The sequence below is a fragment of the Anser brachyrhynchus genome (genome assembly GCF_964034855.1).
Source record: "Anser brachyrhynchus genome assembly, chromosome: 4".
NCBI lineage: Eukaryota > Metazoa > Chordata > Aves > Anseriformes > Anatidae > Anser > Anser brachyrhynchus.
The window spans coordinates 52,456,586-52,476,147 of record NC_137698.1 but is presented as its reverse complement, the minus strand read 5'-3'; the positions used below and the strand labels follow the sequence as shown (position 1 = coordinate 52,476,147).

The 19,562-nt window shown below is 39.3% G+C and overlaps 1 protein-coding gene and 1 long non-coding RNA gene across 6 annotated transcripts in view; one reads left to right on the top strand and one right to left on the bottom strand.

The window, feature by feature from the left end:
* The window catches only part of GABRB1 (gamma-aminobutyric acid type A receptor subunit beta1), a 130,016-nt gene that overhangs the window by 81,037 nt on the left and 29,417 nt on the right, over positions 1-19,562 (top strand). For 2 of the 3 annotated variants that reach the window (XM_080590055.1, XM_080590057.1), the window contains exon 5: positions 13,771-13,853. The exons of the other annotated variant lie outside the window; for it this stretch is intronic. In XM_080590055.1, the coding sequence (XP_080446181.1) occupies positions 13,771-13,853 (83 nt within the window). The remainder of the gene's footprint in view (positions 1-13,770; positions 13,854-19,562) is intronic. 3 annotated transcript variants of the gene reach the window in all.
* Positions 1,062-6,517, bottom strand: LOC308194308. 3 transcript variants are annotated; one of them, XR_013950426.1, is made up of 5 exons: positions 5,154-6,517; positions 4,833-5,022; positions 4,214-4,275; positions 2,875-3,032; positions 1,062-2,706 (listed from the first exon to the last, which is right to left on the bottom strand). It is a non-coding gene; the product is annotated as an uncharacterized lncRNA (long non-coding RNA). The 3 variants fall into 3 exon arrangements; XR_013950427.1 differs by lacking the exon at positions 5,154-6,517 and having other exon boundaries at positions 2,851-3,032; positions 4,833-5,143; XR_013950428.1 differs by lacking the exon at positions 5,154-6,517 and having other exon boundaries at positions 4,833-5,143.

Sequence of the window (19,562 nt, the reverse complement as noted above, 5' to 3'; positions counted from 1 at the left end):
AATCTGATTTTTTCAGCAATGTGAAAACTCAAGGGAAATTTGCGTATGACTCATCGGTGTTGGCAGTCAGGAGAAGCTAATGCTATAAGGAGGAGCTACACACTGTCTGGGGCTTGTTAACCTGCTCCATTTTACGGAAGTCCATCCAAAGAACTGGGTGAAAAGGACTAGCTCAAATAAAGCATGCACACTGAGGAGCTGCTCACATAAGTACACATATATTCTTCTAATCTACATTGGGCTTATTAAGATGGGCTCTCCTAGTCCACTCCAAGTTACCCATCACTATCTCTCTGCTAGAGATTACAGCTCTCTCATAGATGCTAACTGAGGTTGCTTTGGTGAACACTTCTTAACTTATTTCAGACACCATGAGCTAGTTACTGTCTTACCCAATTTAACTACAAGTCAGCAAAAAGAGATTCACAGAGGCTATTCAAGGTGTTTTCAATTTAGTAGCTCTGCTAGTAGATCAGAATGGATTTTAATTTCCGGGGAAGGGAGCTAAAAGTAATTAGAAAATATTAATCTCTTCATCTAATACTGCTGCAGCCAGGAAAGGACACGTCTGCTTAAGAATGATAGAGAAGTTTTTTTCACCTAGCAAAAGAGATACCAATAGGAGGTATGCTTATTGTCCAGAAAGGGGGGAAACACACCGTAGGGAGAAGTGCTGTGTAAGCCAAAGGACAATACTATCCCAAAGACAAATGTGTAGAGAGCAGCCATAAATAAATTCAGGCTGGAAATTAGAAAGCTAGCCATCACAAAAACATGTTTCCTAAAAACCTCACTATGTGATAGTTTACCCTACTACTCCCAAGTATTTTGAGACACGTATTGGTCAGTTTATGAAAGAAATAGCATGAGGTGGTACTTGCAGTAGTAAGAACAGTGACCCAGACACCCTTTCCTTCCCCCTGTGTGACAAATCTTGTTTTTTAATTAAAATGGATGTCAGGGTACAATTCTTGTTCCTATGTTTGTTATACCTGACCTGACATAATTCATAAAGACAAATAAGGTGCAAGAAATACAAAAGAGCCATACCAAAATAACAGAAACACCCCACTGTCCTAAATTTATTTGAAAGTTATTGTTAATTTATGCTCATTCAAAGGGGTTATGAATTAATAAGCTGCTGTAGCTAGAAATTTATTTGATATAACACATGCCTTACACTGATTCATTATCACAGAATAAGTCTTGGACCAAATACAATGAAAACATTCATTTCTTCTCTGCTTTGTTTTCCAATTAAGATCCATTGACAGGCCATAGTCATCGATCAGTTTTCCATATAAAAGTCACATCAGCTTTCCTCCCAGGTCAGGGGCCTGAAAGGAGACAATCTAATTTCTCTGTTCACGCTTTACACTGCCAGAAGGGTCAACATTTTTGTGAAAGCAAAGATCTCCTCATTAAGCTCCTAGTGAAAGATTTTCATTTTACTCTCAGTTCTCCGATGAAATTAGTCACTGCACACGGTAGATTAACTGCAGCTCATTTTCTTCAGATGCGCTTGAGTTTTCCTCTCAACATATGAATCAAGACATAATTATTCTGCCAGCTTTGCTGGCTGGAGTTATTAGTTTTCACATTCAACTACCTATCTGGTACAAATGGCGTGTGCTTACTATCTGTTCAGGATCACGGAGAGTAAGGATGGGAGAACTAGGGAAATCAGCGAATACTAGAGACCTGAGAAGAACTTTAGAAATTGATTACACTTAATATTAAAAATTATTTAAGTGGTTTGTAAAGGCTTGATAATTTAAGCACTGCTCTATAAATGGTAAAAGCATACCTTGATTAGGTCTTGCAGTCACTTACAAGCATAAAACAGCACAATGTCATATTGTAAAGAGCCATTTATTGCTGCTATTACAATCTCTCCTAGTTGATAAATGTTGGTAATAGGTAAGTTCTTTATAAAGTGTGGCCATAAAAGCTAATCACAGAGTCTAGTGGAAACGCTCTGCCTTTGCATCAGGGTTTCTCCTACTCTTTACCTTTCATCTTTTTTCTCCACGGGACCCCAATAAAAAATGCCGCCCCCACTTTCTGTTGCACTCTCTTGGGTACAGGGGCAAGTTTCAAACCATGTTGGACCACGATGTCCTAAAATCCTCACATCAAATTTCTTTGCACTTGAGTAGTTACTGTCTTCCTCTTCCTTCTGGGTTAAAAAGAAGCAGGGCTCATCAGTGTCAGGACAACCCATGTGCAATTTGCAAGTCATACATAATGGAGAGTCAGAGGACACCCTGCATTCAAAACCCATCTGTGTCCTACTGGTGTTTGGCAAAATCAAGAATGGATTAAGCTTTTCTGCTATCAAAGAGTTTCCGTCCCACCCAAGAAAGCTTGTTATACCTCATTTCTCTTTGTTTAAAAAGACCAGTTGCCTCTGTCTCACTGTTGGAGTAATTTTAGTACTGAAGCTACTGTTCTGGCTAATTTTTCCAGTGTATAGGTAAAACTACAGCCACAGAAAAAGAAGCAGACTCCTCCATCCTTGAAAATCCAACAGGCCAGGCATCAGAAGAAAGCAAGAAATAATTTCGGTCCTTGTCTCTGTGCATTTCCTCGGCGCTTCTGCTTCAGAGTACAGGTTTCAGTTTGAGACGTGCTGCAGTGGTTGAAGTTGATCTGGAGTAGCTATGTGAGAAGTCATAGAGGTGTTCCTGAAGAGTTACAGAGTACCTATGGGGAAACAGCAACAGTCTCTTTTAGCCCCATTCATTCTTTCAAAACCCAGGAAGACCTCCCATGATTACAAGGAGGCAAGATAGGAGTGGGTCAATTTGAAGCATGTCTGCTGCCAGAAACAATCCATTTTTTTTTTACCAATCCAAACAATCCAATTTTTACCAGTCGTTTTGAGCAAGCAAGCTCTTAAGCCTTCCATTTGCAAACTAATCTGGGTGTGAAAGATGTTGCCTGGATTCCTCTTCTATCAACACAAGGGGAAAACCTGAAAATGTCTTTCTTTCACACATATATATCTCGGTGTCTGGTTTGGTTTCATTCTGGAATAAACAGCAACAACAAAATTTAAAAACAACAAACAAACAAAAAATATCAAGATATCAATCAGCCATGACACCACTACTACCATCTAGCAGATCTCTGTTCTCTCCTGAACAGGCAGTTCAATCTGTGGACAATTCCTATGACTAGGAATTTCAGTAGTAACGCGACTCTTCTTGCATTTAGTCAAGTTTAGAAGGGTTATAGAGAGATACTGAAAAAGAGATTTAGAACCATTCTTTTTATTAAAACCATATTGAAAACCAGTTATCTAACTTTACTTTCCTCTTGGACCTTCCCTCATGCTAAGCACTTCCCATCTGTCTCTCTCTCTCCCTCTCTCCCTTTCTTTTTGGCTTGCAACATACTTGTGCTGTCAAACTGAACTACTTTTTGCAGTAAATTTCAGCTCCAATACTCAAGCACTTTTTATTGAAGTATCTTGTTTGCCCTGGTATAGTTATAGCTCTCTTGGGATTTATATTATGAAATATATTTTCACGGGTTTATAGCTGTGCAGTAAAAATTCTCACTGCACTGAAATTTGGCTTACAAGCATCAAAAAGTCATTTTTGCTAATATTTAAAAAGTTACATTGTAACATTTTAATGACTTTTTATATTTCTAGATCTTTACAAGCAAGTAATTCATCTTCACTCTAAGCTATTTTCTATACACTCTGGAAGAGAAAAAGATCTTATATTACTTATTCAAAATGTATTTTGCTTAAGGTTTTTATTTTAGAAGCTTCTAACTCCACTCAGAGCAAAACGTTTTCTTACAGACCATTTCTTCCACCACTTTTATTCCCCTATTTCCTGCACTTTAGAGCTCTCCCTTCCTCACTGCCTCCTACTCTGGTCACTGCCCTGCAGCTCCAGGCTGTCCTCTTGGGGAAGGCAGGAGTCAGAAAGCTTATTTGTCCCCATTTTGGGTAATCTCATCTCATCCTTGCTTTGTGTTAGTACCGTACAACTGTTCCCTGAAGCATAGTTCTGGCAGAGAGAGAGAGATGCTATTCAGCAAGGATTTATTTCTTTAAACAAAATAACCATGATTAATTTACTGACAATTGCTTTGAGTACTAATGTAAATAAATCTCCAAAGCCAACTAAAGCCTGATATCCCATTTCCCAAAATATCTTGCTGTTTATAGCACCCAAGTCGAAGATTATCTAACCTCCGAGACGTTTCTACTTAGCACAGAAGAAGTCTTATTGAAGGACCTTGACAGTAGAAGTCCTATTGGAAAAAAAAAAAAAACAGTTTGTAAAAGGCCAGAATGCATAAATAGTATAGCATAAGAAATCCTGAGTTTGTCCCAGGAATCAGATGCCTTGAAAAGGTAGAACCACCTCCTCATGTGGGTTATTGTATTATTTTAACCTTGTCATGTAGCAGGTCTAGTTCAGGGGCAAGTATGAGTTGAGCTAGTGTTTATAATATACTTGGTTTCCTTCTACTGAATCTAAGACTTACAATCAAATCAACCTAACCAGAAAAAATAGTCTGCATGCATCAACTGTCCACGTGTTTAAAACAAAACAATTCTAAGTTTTTAAATCTATTTCAACACATCTGTATACAAAACAGAATTATGGACATCTGAGAAAAATTGGTGCCACTTAAAGACACCTGAGTACTTGATTACCTTTAGGATCCAAAATGTTAAAGACCCCCCCAAGTAAATTTATCTGACACATACGTTCAAATTAACAACATTCATTACTGTTACTTTCATTTAACAATAAAATACTGAAAGGTATGCCAGAAATTATTAACACATTTGAAATCACTACCTTGGACAATTTGGACAAGTGGTTCTTGAATCAGCAAAAAGAGAGAAATTCAGTGGTAACAGTCAGTGTAAGCTCAGGCTCATATCTGAGATTAACCATATTACCTCTTCACTTTCCTCTCCCACCTACAAACATTGCATTTCCAATGGTTAAAGATCAAGCTGCTTGCATGAGGCCAACCAGCTGTTAGCTAAAAACAAATTTTAAAGCATAACATAATCACAAAGTGCTGGATTTCAGTGGGAACCACAAGATAAATCTGAAGAGAACACAAGGCAGCCTGTGAAGGAGAGTAATGAATCCTTCCCATTTTGTTTTCACCTTGATGTCTGGCAAGCCATAGTCTCAGCCACCCACACACTTGTTACTAATGAGCAGCTCTTACTCTGTATTTACAGAGTTTGAATGACAAGCTGCCTTTAATAAGACCTATTTTTAAAGGAGAACAGTGCCTGAGACCGTAGGTTCATGAGCTTGGGAGGAGGAGGTCAGCAACAGGGCCAGAAAAAGAGGTGCTATTCTCCAGGACTTGTCCACTGTCTAGCCCCCACTCCCTGCAGCACACCTAGTTACTGAGACAAGCTGTGAACAGGACCAGGATATTCCTGTGGATTAAAAATGCAAATTTCCTGTGTAAAAGTGGATATTTGGCCCTGAATATCTCAGCTGTTCAGGTAACACTGCTGGCCCACAGACACCTCTGCCAGCAGAGTGGAGGAGCCAGCATGCAGCCCAGTGCTCAGGGCAGCAAAGGAGTTGGAATATCCAGGTCATCTGCTCATCACAGGCACTTCTTAGGCAGCACACAGCACTTTCCTATAGATTGCAGCACCATGACTGCAAGTCAATACAGCTGCAGGCCATTACAAAAAAAGCCATAAGCGTCAAAGTGCTTCAAGTCATTTCTGAACCTGGGATCCTTAAAGGAAGACCAGAAGTGAGCTTCTCCAGCAAACAGACCTTCACTATTAAATGAAAAGAAAATTAAAAAGAGGTCACAGAAAGGAAAGAAAATAGGAAAGAAAGTAGATACAACAGGTAAGAGGGAAAAAAATAAATAGTAGATGGATAACAGGTTTCAAATTCAGTCACCTCTGTCCAACAAAAGAGTATTTACACTTGAGTAGATGGTAACACAAAGTTAATGATTCTCATACTGTAGTCTTTAATAGTTTGCTCACCCTGAAATGGCTGGGATTGCCAGAGATAAAGACACAGCTTTGCTGCTCCTTTTCTTTGTAGCGTGCTTTGGTTATTTACACTTGCTCCGGCTTGGCACAAAATGCCTGAGACTCAGGATGACAGCATCACAGACTTGCTTACAAAGGCATAAATCAATCTACAATATGCAAGTCCAAGAGTGCTCCTTCTCAATTTTGTATGTCTTGCCACTTTGTGTAATACCTAAAGAATGAGTTATGAATTTTTTAAGATATTTTGTGATAGCATCCACATCTCATCTCTCAGTATACATGCTCTTGTCATTAAGGCTTTTTAAAGTATATGTTACTGTATACACTAAAGACGTTCAACACACTGCACCCACTTCTGCTTGCCTTACTCCACACAACCCACAATCTCCCCTGACAAAAGTTTAGGTCCCTTGAGTGACCACTCATATAATTAGGACTCTAAACATACATATATATATAAATACATACCTTTTCCAGAAAGCTGCATCACAGGATTTCCAAGTTTAAAAACCATTTTTACTTCTATGTGAGTTTTATTCCATTTTTTACATTTTATTTTTCAAAAAACAAAAATGATGGAGGAGAGGCAAAGCAAGCAAACTACTTACTGCTCAGGCATTCAGTAAAACCCAGCAGAAAACTCATACTCTGACACATTTTTCCTGGTCTCAACTTTGTAAAACTGTACCCAGTACAATAAAGATTGTTGAACCCTTCTCACACAGGACCCTGTTCTCAGCTTCTTACAGCTTTGAGATGAATATTCTCTGTATGCGTCTTCCTCAAGATGTTTCTTTTTATTATTTTTTTCATGTTTAAGCAACTTTGCTCTTTTCTGTGAACAAAGATTAAAAGGAGATGTATTCATAGAATCATAGAAAAATTAAGGTTGGAAAAGACTTTCAAGATCATTGGGTCCAACGATCTCCTTACCACCAATGTCACCCACTAAACCATGTCCCTACACACTGCGTCCAACCTTTCCTTGAACACCCTCAGGGATGGTGACTCGACCACCTCCCTGGGCAACCCGTCCCAATGCCTGACCACTCTTTCTGAGAAGAAATGTCTCCCAATTGTTTTAATTATTGAAGGGTAGTACTCTTTGTTCAATTCTTTAATTGTTGAAGAGTAGGGGCATGACATTTCCATTTTTCCACTCACCAGGGACGTCGCCCGAATGCCAAGACTTTTCAACTATGATGGAGAGAGGCTTGGCAACTACATCAGCCAGTTCCCTCAGGACCCTGGGATTCATGTCATCAGATCCCATAGACTTATACCTGTTTAGATTCATCAGGTGGTCTTGAACCTGCTCTTCACTTACAGTGGCTGGGACTTTGAACCCCCAGCCTCCATCTACAGGTTCAGGGAAATGAAGGACTTGGGAAGCCCGTCTACCAGTGTAGATGGAGGCAAAGAAGTTGCTGAGTACTTCAGCCTTCTCCATGTCTGTCGTCACCAATTACTCAGATTTAGAAACTCACTCCTAATAGAAGAAATTAGCCCCTATAATCGCTTACACACTACTATTTTCACTCCTCAGTCTATTTTCACAAATGTTAAAGGTGCACGGTGGCCCTCAGGGACTCCTCCTGTCACCCCAGAGCAGCAGCCCGAAGGAAGCTGGGTCCTCTCTTGTGTTCTTCCTCAAGGCTCTGTGCAGAAGGGATGGCACCTCTCGCACAAGGGCTGGGGGATGGGAAAGAAGTACTCACACAACCCCTGGGAATCAGCAACAGAGTTCTTTATTGCTGGGGCACCTCGCAGGTAAGCCTGCGGGATGTCCGTGGTGTTTGTTGGCTCCAAGCTTATGCTTGGGATGGAGCCTGAGCGTTGAGTAGGGAGCTCGCCGGGCACTCCTGAGATGCTGTTTGTGCTCTCTGATGGCAGAGAGTAAAGACATGCCTGGGTAGTCCCAGGTCTGATCTGGCCTAGGTGAATCCACTTCCATTGGTTCCTCTGCCTCTTCTGGTGGACCCAGCTCCATGGGCTCTACAGTGTTTGACAGAAGGACAAGCCAGTCCTTGCCTGGGACTGCCCAAATAGGATGCCTTCCATCAGGTATGTTTTTAGGCCAGGGTGCCGAACCAGGGAGTTGTCCATTTCCATACCTACGTCCCATGCCACTGTCCAGTTCACTTCCATGCATGGTTTCGACACTGCCATCTGTTTTACGGCCATGGCTGGGTCCCATGCTGTATTCTGGATGACAGGCACATGTCTGCTCCACACAGCTGTCCAACTGACGCTCCTGCTTTCACTCCATGCCACCATTGTACCACTGGGAAGGCCCAGGCCCCCTGTTGCTGTATGGCTGAGGGGGCGGCCTGTTCCCCACATCATTGCGGCACCAGTGGCACCGCTTATACGTGTCTGTGGGCTGGGCGCCAGAGGTCCCTCGGACACTGGTGTCTGTTGTGCCGCAGGCGCTACCCCTCTGCCCATGACACTTCTCCTTATCATTAGCTGCCTTCCTTCTTGGTGCTTCCTCGGACTGCATTGCTGTCCTCTCACACCAAGGAGGGCTGCCTCTCACTTCCCTGCCTCTGATCTTCCTCCTGCCGCACAAGCTGGCTGTCAGAGCACCTAGAAGCTCAGTGAGTGGTGGGGAGTTGCAGGGGTCCTGTTTTATAGGGCCCGGAGAAAAGGCGGGGCAGTGGTGGCCTCTGTGACCTCAGCAAGCCTCTGTGATGGAGTGGCCCACGCATGGTCAAAGGTGGCTGTGCTGGGAGTGGCCTGGAAGATGCCCTCATGTGGAGGAAGGAGGAGGGTTGGGGGTGCTGACGGTCCCTTTTCTGGGGCTGGCTTCCCCGGGCCATTTGGCTTGCCAGAGAGAAAGGCTTCCCCTCAGCCACAGGGACTGCCCTCCACCTCCCATCCTGTGCCCTGGGTTTATTTTTAACACTGGTTAAAAATAATAAATAAATAAATAAAAATAAAAAGCCAGATTATAATCATTCTGTAATCTAGAAAAATTGTTTTCTATATGGTCATGAACTCATCTCTAAAACTAAGTACATAAATCTTTTACTGTATCTGGCTCAAGAACCAAGAATCCAATTTTCTCTCAACTCCTAATGAGATCATTAAAGGCACTGGCCTGTCCTAATCTTACTAACACGTACAACTTCTTTTTTAATAGAATTTGATCAGACAGGCAATACACCGACCAACGAACATAGCTTTTGCACGTGCATACTATATTATATAAAAGACATGAAACCAACCCATGGCTAATGTTCAAATGTACCTCCTGTAAGTGGGCTTCTCCCAGCACTAGAAGCTGGGCACGTTTGCGGGTTCAGAGCTGATATTTTCTCCCAGGGCCAAGCACTCAGCCACTGATCACTCAGGCTTTGCTTGGAAATTTACAGTGTTGGTAGGCATAACAACCTTGTACACAGCATGAACAGAGAAGAAAAAAATTGTATATCAAATGTATAGTTTTTCTTCCTTCGTCTACCCGTACAATATTTCTGCCTACAAGAAATGTTAAGCATAAACTTTCTTTGACATTCCTGAAAAATTAGGGCAATTACACCAGGGACATGTGACTGGATTCTGATGTCAAAAAGTTACTATGGGATTAAGTTCCCTGATATTACTGAAGGGAAATTAACACAGGTTTAATAGAAGCAATGTGTTAACTGGGACCTGAAAGTCTATTTCCAGCGTGTACTACAAGCCTCAGCTCTTCAATGGTTAAGAGAAGCATGGCTACTTTTTATTTGTTTTGACGATTTCAGTCTGCCTTTAAAGAAAAAAAATGAGTTCTTCCCAGTTCATATCCTCATATACATTCATAATTTATACTCTGTTGACTGAGAGAAAAAGAACATTAAAGTTTGATACATTTTCTCCAACTGGGAAGAAACATTTCACAACATAATTCTCATTGTTTAGCACAGATCATCTCCACATTTACTTGCCCTTGCTGTATTAAATATTGCTTCTCTTCTTCAAGAACTGAGGAATACCTTTTTTGACAGCATTTTGATGAAATGTTCTAAGTACTGAAGCATAACTCCATTTTCTGCACTCATTCTGAACTTACTTTAACTGCTCACTGCTGTTTTAACCAAAAATATTAAGCTTTAGCTTTTGTTCCTACAAGACCTACTGCCCTGCAGGGGAACCTCTGACAGTATTACACAAAGAAGTCTGTTTTGCAAATATTGGATAGCAATGCTTTTCTTTCACATAGTTTTATTTTGGGCCAAAATAACTTTATTATATAGTAAGAATATGGTATTCAGAGAATCACACAGAAATAAAAGCAAAGCAATGGATTAGATAATGTCAAAGGCCAAAAGTTTTTAAAAAAATGTTGTTTTCTTCTTCACAAATATGATGTACCTTGCCTGTTAGTGATTCAGACTTCATGTTTTCCCAGGATGTCTGAGTTTCACGAGTGAAACTAAGTAACATGATATATGTCTACCTAACCATATCTTCTTTATTTAATCCCAGTTTATAATTTGTCTTCAAAAGAATCAAAAGCATGTAAGGAAAGTATGGTAAAAAACACTGTACAAACAGAATATGTTAGCCCCAACACTGAAAAAATACAGAACTTAAAACACAGTCAATAAACAGAAATACTGGAAAAATTGTATCCTGCTCTGAGATATAAATAACTGTTTCAAGTACTGGATTAGTCCTCCCCTTCCACTTTTACAGTGCCTCATCATATTCCACCATTTTCATAAAACACTTGTGCCCAGGGATTTTCAGGATTAAGCCCCCAGAATACAGATTTATTGTAGTTTTGTCCTATCTTCAAACTATTGCATTCCCCTTCCTGCCATTACACTTTTGTATTTTGCATTTGAATATCTTTATTTTTAAGTGCCTGGTGCATGTGCAAGCCATCAACTGCTGTCTCCACTGAGAGAGTACAAACAGTAACAGGTCTGCATTTTTTACTCTGCTTACAACAAAAGATCTGATTTTATTTTTTATCAAGACAGCAATTACTGTGATTGCATATGGGTTTAATTTATCTCCTTAAACAAGTTTTACAGTTACCCAGAGCATAATATAATTAAAAATTTTATGCAGCTGAGATCTATCATGAGGGAGTAAGAAATGCTTGAAAGCTAGATTTATGAACTACAGGTAACGAATGTTGCTGGATCCTGGAGCACTCCTACTGCAATCACAAGTAGCTCTTGTCAAGGAAGCCAGAGATTCCCAATAAGGGTTAAGCAATTTCAGCTTTAGGAGACATCACATTGGGTTTGCAGGTTTCCCACTTTGGGGGGAGCTTCCAAAAACTACAACCTGCCTTTTCCAATCTACATAGGCACTAGGTTCAGGTTCTGATGAATCCCTGGACAGATGCCGTTCATCATCCCCAGTACCATGTCCAAAGCTGCAGGTCTACAAGTCAAGAGGGAAGTCATGAGCTTTCAGCCTTCCCCAGCTTAACAAGGATCTCCAATTTTCCTTCCCACCTTGCATTGTGTGGCTTTCATCTCTGCAAACTTCAGCTAAAACCCTGTCACTCCCCTCTTCATTTAGAAACAACTGCTTGCTATGACATCAGAAAGCTAAGAGGTAGAAGAGCCATGAGATGGAAAGCTGCTCCCCACCACCACTTTTAGGGACCCTTTCCCCAGACAGACTGACCCATACACAGTGCACTGCCTTACAGGTGTTACAGGGAATGTGAAACAGACCTGAGGGAAACGGAGAGCATAGAGTGCTTCTGTTTAACCTTTTCATAGAGCATAAAGACAAGGAGTGATTTAACAAGAATGAAGGATGAGAAATTACTAAGAGACAGATTGGGCAAGTTTGGATTACTTTCTGCTGCAAGAAACCAGTACTAATAGTTTATTATCTCTCTTCTGCATAATCCAAGTATTCACTTCCAGACTGCACCTTCAATTAACAGTGAAGTGTCTTAGGGATACAGACATTTATTTTTGTTCTTGAATTACAGTAGTCAGAGAGACCAAGCCAACTCAAGAACTATGCACAGTGAGGAGACAATGCATTTGAACAAAGACTTACCAGAATTACATCGGAAAAAAAAATGTGGAGCATTTAAATATCAGTTATACTACAAATGTCTTATTTATTAGTGAACCATGTGTCAACAAAAAATCCTTGATGTTATTAAGAATAACAGATTGCTACTGCTTAAATAGCATATGTAGAATATTCAAAGCTGCAGAAGTCAGCAGTACAGACAGACTGGCCATTAAGAAATAGTTGGCCACTCTAACCCTGTGGTCTAGGAAGCACTATCTCAACTTCTGCTTCTGTAAACACTTAAATAAATCTGGTTGAAGATAAATGAATCTGGTGAACTAAATTATCTTAAAGGCTGATTTATTTATCGGGAACAAAACATTGCCCTGCGAAACCTTCATTAAAAATCATTTAACTGTGACTAATGTTAGCATATAGATATGTATGATCTTAAGCCTTACTAAGTAGGAGTCTGACAAATCATTACTGCATGTCTTCTCAGTGTCTCTCAGTAAGACATATTTAGCACAACACTAAACTAAATGAGGTCCTACCTCTCTTGAAGTCTTCAACATTTTCTATGACAAATGCAAAACCCATTAAGAAACATGCAAAGCAATTCAACGTGCAACACAAGACAAAAATCAAACCTCACAGGAAAAGCAGAAATATGGTATTTTACACAGTATTATGCAGTAGTTTCATGGACTGGTTTCTCTGTCACATCATTTCGTAGACAGTGCAGGTAGATAGATGGATTTTGTGGATTTAGGAAATTTGAAATGTGTCAGAGTGAAGAAGCACGTGGCTTTTCTTTTTTGCTTTTATTTTTATCAGTTGTGTGACAGCACAAATTATCATTCCCATACAGCATGTAAACGTGCTTGACTTCCAGCACATCAAAAATAAAACCTCCAGATATGATCCTGTGGTATCAATTACCATGAAACAGGACCATATCTAAATCAAGAAAAAAGGCATTTCTTAGGAAGGAATTTTTAGAGAGAAGGAGAGAGAGGCCAATAAAATTCCAAACCAAGTTTGCCCATTTACAACTTCAGAAGTTTTATAAGAATGTAAGAACCCTTCTATCACACAAACACAAAAAAGACAACTGCAGATGCCAACTCACTTCTGTGAGTTTGAAAGCACTACTGGAAGTAGCTTTCTTAATTAACCACAAGACAATGTTACATTTCATAAGTTTTTGATGTCATTCTGCCATTTTTATGAGGTGATGTTCAATTATTATAATGATAAACTGATTATGAAACCATAAAAATGATTCAGATATTACTAGTACTTCCACAGCATGAATGAAAACATGCATACATATTAGACAAATTTTAAAACGCAGTAGATGACAAAAAATGAAAAAAGAGAGGTATGTAAATACTAGTTATATAAAAACATATGCAAACCAATTTGAAGATATTGAATTGAGAACATTAAAAATGAGATGTCCAAAGAGAAATCTCAAAAAATATTCTTCAAGACACTACACTTTTGCCTGTAAATTTTTCAGTCAAAATCCTGCTCTATGATATTCAGCATATCCTTCTATGCTTCATACTGTAACCAGTATGTTGTGCTGTATAACTTATTTATTCATGAGTTACAAGCCATTTTGTATGCCAACAATCCTTGTGCACCACCATTCAGTATTTAAACAAATAAGAAAAGCTGCTACAGAAAAATTTACCTTCTCAAACAAGTCAAATGTGGTTTCAAGTTTCCTGATTTTTTTCACCCTCCTCTTGCAGGATCACAACAACAGCTGCTTGCATGATGGATCTACGCAGATATCCTCTGGATGAACAAAATTGCACACTAGAAATTGAAAGTTGTAAGTTATTGGAGGGAGAGGGTTCGCTAAATAACATCAGTGGATTGAAAGGCAATCGTGGGTTAAACAAAGCAGGTGTAAGTTGTTCAACTATTTTACATCCAGTGAGCCTGCACATTGAACACTTCTTTCTATAGTGTACAAGCTAAAATATGCTTATTTCACAATATTTTGTTGATCCAAACTCGTATGATGTCTTTCAAAACCTCTTGCTGAGTTAAGGGGGAGAGTACTTCTTGATGAGCAGATCAGAGGACAGCAGCAGAGCACTGCCCATCTTCAATGCCTACTCACTCAGTGCTTCACCTCAGTGCAATCATCTCTAACATCAAGATTAACAACTGCCCCACATGGTGTTGGGAGGATCGATCAATTGCTCTAATCAAAATGCTTGGAGGTGATAAAAGGAAACAACTTAATCCTTCTGCACTGAGGTTAACAAGAGCCTTGCCATTGTCTTCCATGAGTGTAAGATCAAGCCATGCAGTTTCAAATTTTTATTAATATAGTCTTCAGATCTTTTATGAGGCCAGCCTCTAGAGAAAAGCTTATTCAGGTTTTTGAAAAGAATCTTTATTCTGTCTTAGGTCAAGCCAACTACTGACACCGAGGACAGAGCGGTCTGCCTAAGCAAAGTTATTAAGACTACATAAAGTAGGGTCCAATGCAAAACAATGCAACAGTTTTCTAAGAATTTTAGTTTGCCACATTACAACTGTTGCAAAATTACAGTTATAATTAACCAATCTTTTATTATAATAATACTTTTTTCTAAGGTATCAGATTTTAGAATATATTAACCGATTTCCTCACATTCAGTGTTTTGTTTTAGCTCACTAGAAGAGAAATAACAGTTTTAGCATTTAAATCTGTTTGATGGATATTTTGAACAACTAAATAAATAGAAACATGCTGATCTAGGATTAAGGATTCTTCCTTGCCTAACAAAATTATTTCCTAACATTTATATCATCAATAACAGCAATGTTTTTATTGTTCATAACACATCCCATTCAAAGATCTTAAAGTCTGGGAAGTACAGTTTCCATTTGCAGAAATTCATGATATAAGCTTCTGTGTAACTGAAAAGAGGTTATATTCCCAAAAACTTCACAGTATGAATTTTCAGAGAGATTCCATTAGTCTTCAATCATTTAGATTTTGACAAATAAAAAGATTTCCATAGTGCCAAAACACTGGAATATTCAAGTATAAAATGCTTAATAGTATTGTAATACAACTATAAAATAAATTAGTCTAAGCCAAAGAAGAAAAAAACACTTTGAGACACAGAAAATATTGCTGGGAAACAATTTATTTGGAAGTGCAGCCCCCAGAATAAAACTACAGAATTTTTTTATCAGTTGAATATACATACATGTTATGTATCTCAACATATCTGTGAAGTGGCTATTGTCAGGCACTGAGAAAAGCATATACCTGGTCTAGAGCACTGATTAGGCAAGATGGGCTGTCAGCCTATTGTTTACACTTGTTAACAATTTTTAGTTGATAGCACCAGTAAGGTGTCTTATTTAAAGCATTTAAATGGGCATGTATCTGCAAAATTATTCTCCATACTCAAGTAATTTTTTTCTTTGTAAGTGGATAATCAATATCAGCCTTAATATAATCAGTAGAGCAGCAGCTTTTGATTTAGATTTTAAATTGTTTGGTAAGAAACTTGAAATGTTTCCCCAAGAGTTATTTCCTTTTGCTGTTTTTCCCAGCATATCATTTTATAGTGATTTTAGAAATTCTGTGCCAGGTTGAGAACAAATTTTTTATTCCACCAGCAAAAGATTACAATCAAGTAAACATTTCAAGTATGTTTAATGAAAATTATTTTTTTTCCAGAGAGAGCACTGTCTGAACAGAATCAGTTAACTTATTTCCATAGAAATTCAAAAAGAGCATCTATTATTTTTAAGACACTAGTGTTTTGGCTCTGCAGGCAGACATACCAGAAAGAGAAGCAGGGAGGCAATGTTGTCAAGGTTCCCATGAAGCACATCAGTAGATGCAGTCACAAGTCACCACAGTTACATCTTCTCTGTTCTCCATTCAATATGAGCATGGAAATCTCTGGAAGAACATAGTGGTTGTGCACCGTAGTTAACCCCCCACAAGAGACAGTAGCAGAGCAAGCCGGGCAAGTTGATGAGCCTGTAGTGAATAAGACAAACATACATGAACCTTCCCTGTACTTCTGCTTTCAGTTAGCACTGTCCATATCCACATCGCTCTGAGTTTACTGAGGCACCACAAACCCACAGACCTGTATATGACCATGTATACAGATATTTTCTCCTCTTCTCTGGGAAGCAGTCAGTAGTCAGACATTAACTTCCCTGTCCAGTGCTGCCCATCATCCTACTGTTCTCCCCACTTACTTTCTGCTGGAGCAAAACTCTGGCTGAACTTCATAATCCACCACATACAGAGCCGCTCATTAAGCTGCATGGTTGTCATGCTTGTCCTTGGGCTTGGCAGTTCACTACTGCCTTTTTTGGCACAGAACAATTTTGTCGATGTTGCTTGCTGCTGCTTGGCTCATCTTCCAGCTTAAATTTAACAGGACATGCAACGAATGCATTTGGAAAATGTCATTTCTTGATTTTCAAAATAAAGCGCATAACACTTCTCTTCAGTAGAGTTTCTAGCTGATCAGCAGAGGAAATTGAAATATACGGTACCACAGACATCAAATTGGTGACTTTGTACTGAAGTCTCTTTCATATTGAATTCATACCGAATTCATACCTGAATTTATTTGCTGGAAGATAGTTGATTGGAAGTTTCCAGTCCAATTGTGACTAAAGCTGATCAAAGTACATGATCATGTATCAGCCAACAGCCTAAATAACTGGAAAAGGCTGGCTCATACCTCTCCATTCACAAACTTTCACATAAATGAACTTCTGTAGGGACTCAGTGAGAATGGGCTTGATACTATCATTGAGACTTCATCAAAATTCAGCATTAGATCAAATAAACAATTAAAATGCTAGCACAGTCAGGAATGAGAAAATACCACGTCACTCATGTGGCCAGTCACACATCTCCAAAAGAAAATTGCTTTTCACACCTTTTGAACACTAGCTACAAATAATTCAAGCCTCCAAAGGTATATATGTTGATATGTTAATACTTGTTGAGCCAATTCAAAGAAATCAACAAAATCTTTATTCATAATTTGCCAGCAGGTCAAAATTAGTATAATGTATTACTTCTAATGAATATCTAGACCAGTTCTACTAACAAAAGAATGATTGCACAAAAGCAGAAGCATGCATAACTACTACTGAAATTTTCAGGTATTGTATATACCAGGAACCCTGGAATCTATGACAATTCACCATCAAAAATATGTCTTTCTAATGCACCCCCAACTTTTCTCCTATGCATCTCTAAAACTCTTGAAAATTATTGATGATGTACTTGGAAGAAGAACATTCTGGACACATTTCTGAAGACCAGGCTGCCTCATTCTCAGGCTTTTAAGCAGTAGAAAAACAGTCATCCTGAGTACTCAGCACTTAGTAGTCCCCATTAATCTCCTTGAAAGTTACCAAGGGGCAGGATGGATGTGAATTAACAGGTAATAGCCATGACCACTGCCTCCCTGTTAGTGCCACACACACCAGAAATGTGACATTTTCTTCCATGACAGAACCAATTTGTGAGATTCTCATCTTCAGCCTCTCACTCCAGTTCCTGCATTCCACTTCAGCTATCCAGCTTTCTACTGTGCCACTATATAAATCTTTGCAGAGCTAGGATGAAAATAAAATTGTTAACATATTCTTGGTTAAATATATATATATATCTTTTTGAAGGAAAGTCTTATACATCTCAGGTTGGAGAGAGACAAGAATTAAAATAAGCTGTCCTTAAATAAAAGGACCAGGGAAGGCAGTGCTGTAATCACTAAGCTATCGTGGATCTGCCTGTGTAGGATTAAGGAGCATCTCTTACCAATAGACAGATACGGTGCACCATGTGCACTGTTGAACCATCTCCAAAGCACTGGAAAGTGGTTGTGGTCATCTTTATATTGTGTTTACACTGTTGATATGCTTAACCCACAAGGCACCATGTTCCAGAGCAGTGAGGAGGTGTCATCTATGTTGCAATTGCCACCAACTTTCTTCTGCTGCTACCTACAGTCTTTTTGGTTTCATCAGGAATTTAATAAGAGTAACACTGACCTTTTTTAAATCCCAACTTTATTTCTTAACAACATTTTTTTCCTGAGTGCTGTCAGTAATCTTGCAAGCTTTGTGCATGCAGAAGGAAAACAATATATGAAACTAAACACACAGACTGCAAAAAGACCTGTATAGATGTGTAAATCTATGCAATACTGATAGCCCTAAACCTAGTAGCTGGCAACAGCATGTAATCTGATATGGAAGAAGTAGGTCTGATCTTCAGCTGGTGAAAACTGGCATGGCTCCATTTTTGGCAATTAAAGCACTGTAAGTTGCACTAAATAAGAATCTTCTCTTTCTTATTAGTTGTCTGAAATTCTTGTTCCAAGTGAATGATCCTTCCTCACCTCCACCCTTTAAATTATATCTGGTCAGGAGAGACTCTGGAAGTGAGCTCAGAAATGAAGAGAAATGTTTATAAGGAGAGTTCAGTGCCTGTAGAATAGGCACACGACAATTAGGAAGTTAAGCAAAAAGTCAAAGACAGAATATAAACTAAGTCAAAGATCTGTATGAGCTGGTAAATTATCTCTCCTACATTTAAAGAGAAGTAGTTGTTTAGCTGACCTCCACTGACCTACAGGTGTAAATGTACAGCTTGCATGAAGGTGCATGCCTGCAGATGCAATCACAAGCAACACAACTCTGCAATAGAAACAGCAAGCAAAAGCCTGATAGATAAATAAACGCCAAGACACTTGACCATGCCCAAGATGGATTATGTGTTCCTCACATTATTGTTAAATGTCCCTAAAAAATCCCTGAGCTTTATGAGCAGATCAGGACTGTTTCCTGTTCTTCTAGTCCCACACACTAGGAAAGTAGGGCTGCTATACTGTCCCCACTCCTTCCCACAGCTCTCCATCAAAATGAGACCAGCAGGATTTCCTTCGTCCCAATAAGGTGGCAGGAAGTTGGCACCTGTGAGAGTCCTCTCCCTGTCCCAGTGTGCTTCCCCTCATCTAAACCAAGCAATCTGGAAATATATTTGGCCCTCCAAAAGTTCAGTGCTTCCCAGTGTGTTTATAGCACCTGTACAGCTCCAGCAATGACAGGGCACGCTAATATTGTTGCACACACCAACCGGCCCTCTTTTAAGTTTCCCTGTGTTTTCAGTGAGACTTACTCCTACTGTAGAAGCATGCTCCAGAGGAATCAGGCAGTCTCATAGATGAATTGCTCTTAAGTTACTAGAGCAGGCTTCCTAGAGAGGTGGTTGATGCCCCATGCCTGTCAGTGTTCAAGAGCATTTGGATAATGCCTTCATTTATATGCTTTAACTTTTGGTCAGCCCTTAAGAAGTCAGGTAGTTGGACTACATGAACTTTGAGGATCCCTTCCTACAGAACTATTCTATTCTATTCTATTCTATTCTATTCTGTTCTGTTCTGTTCTGTTCTGTTCTATTCGTGAACTGAAAAGCAGAGTCATTGCATCTTTTAGGGATTTTGTGGGAGTCAGCCATAAACAATCCCTTGAAAATCTAAAGTGCTAA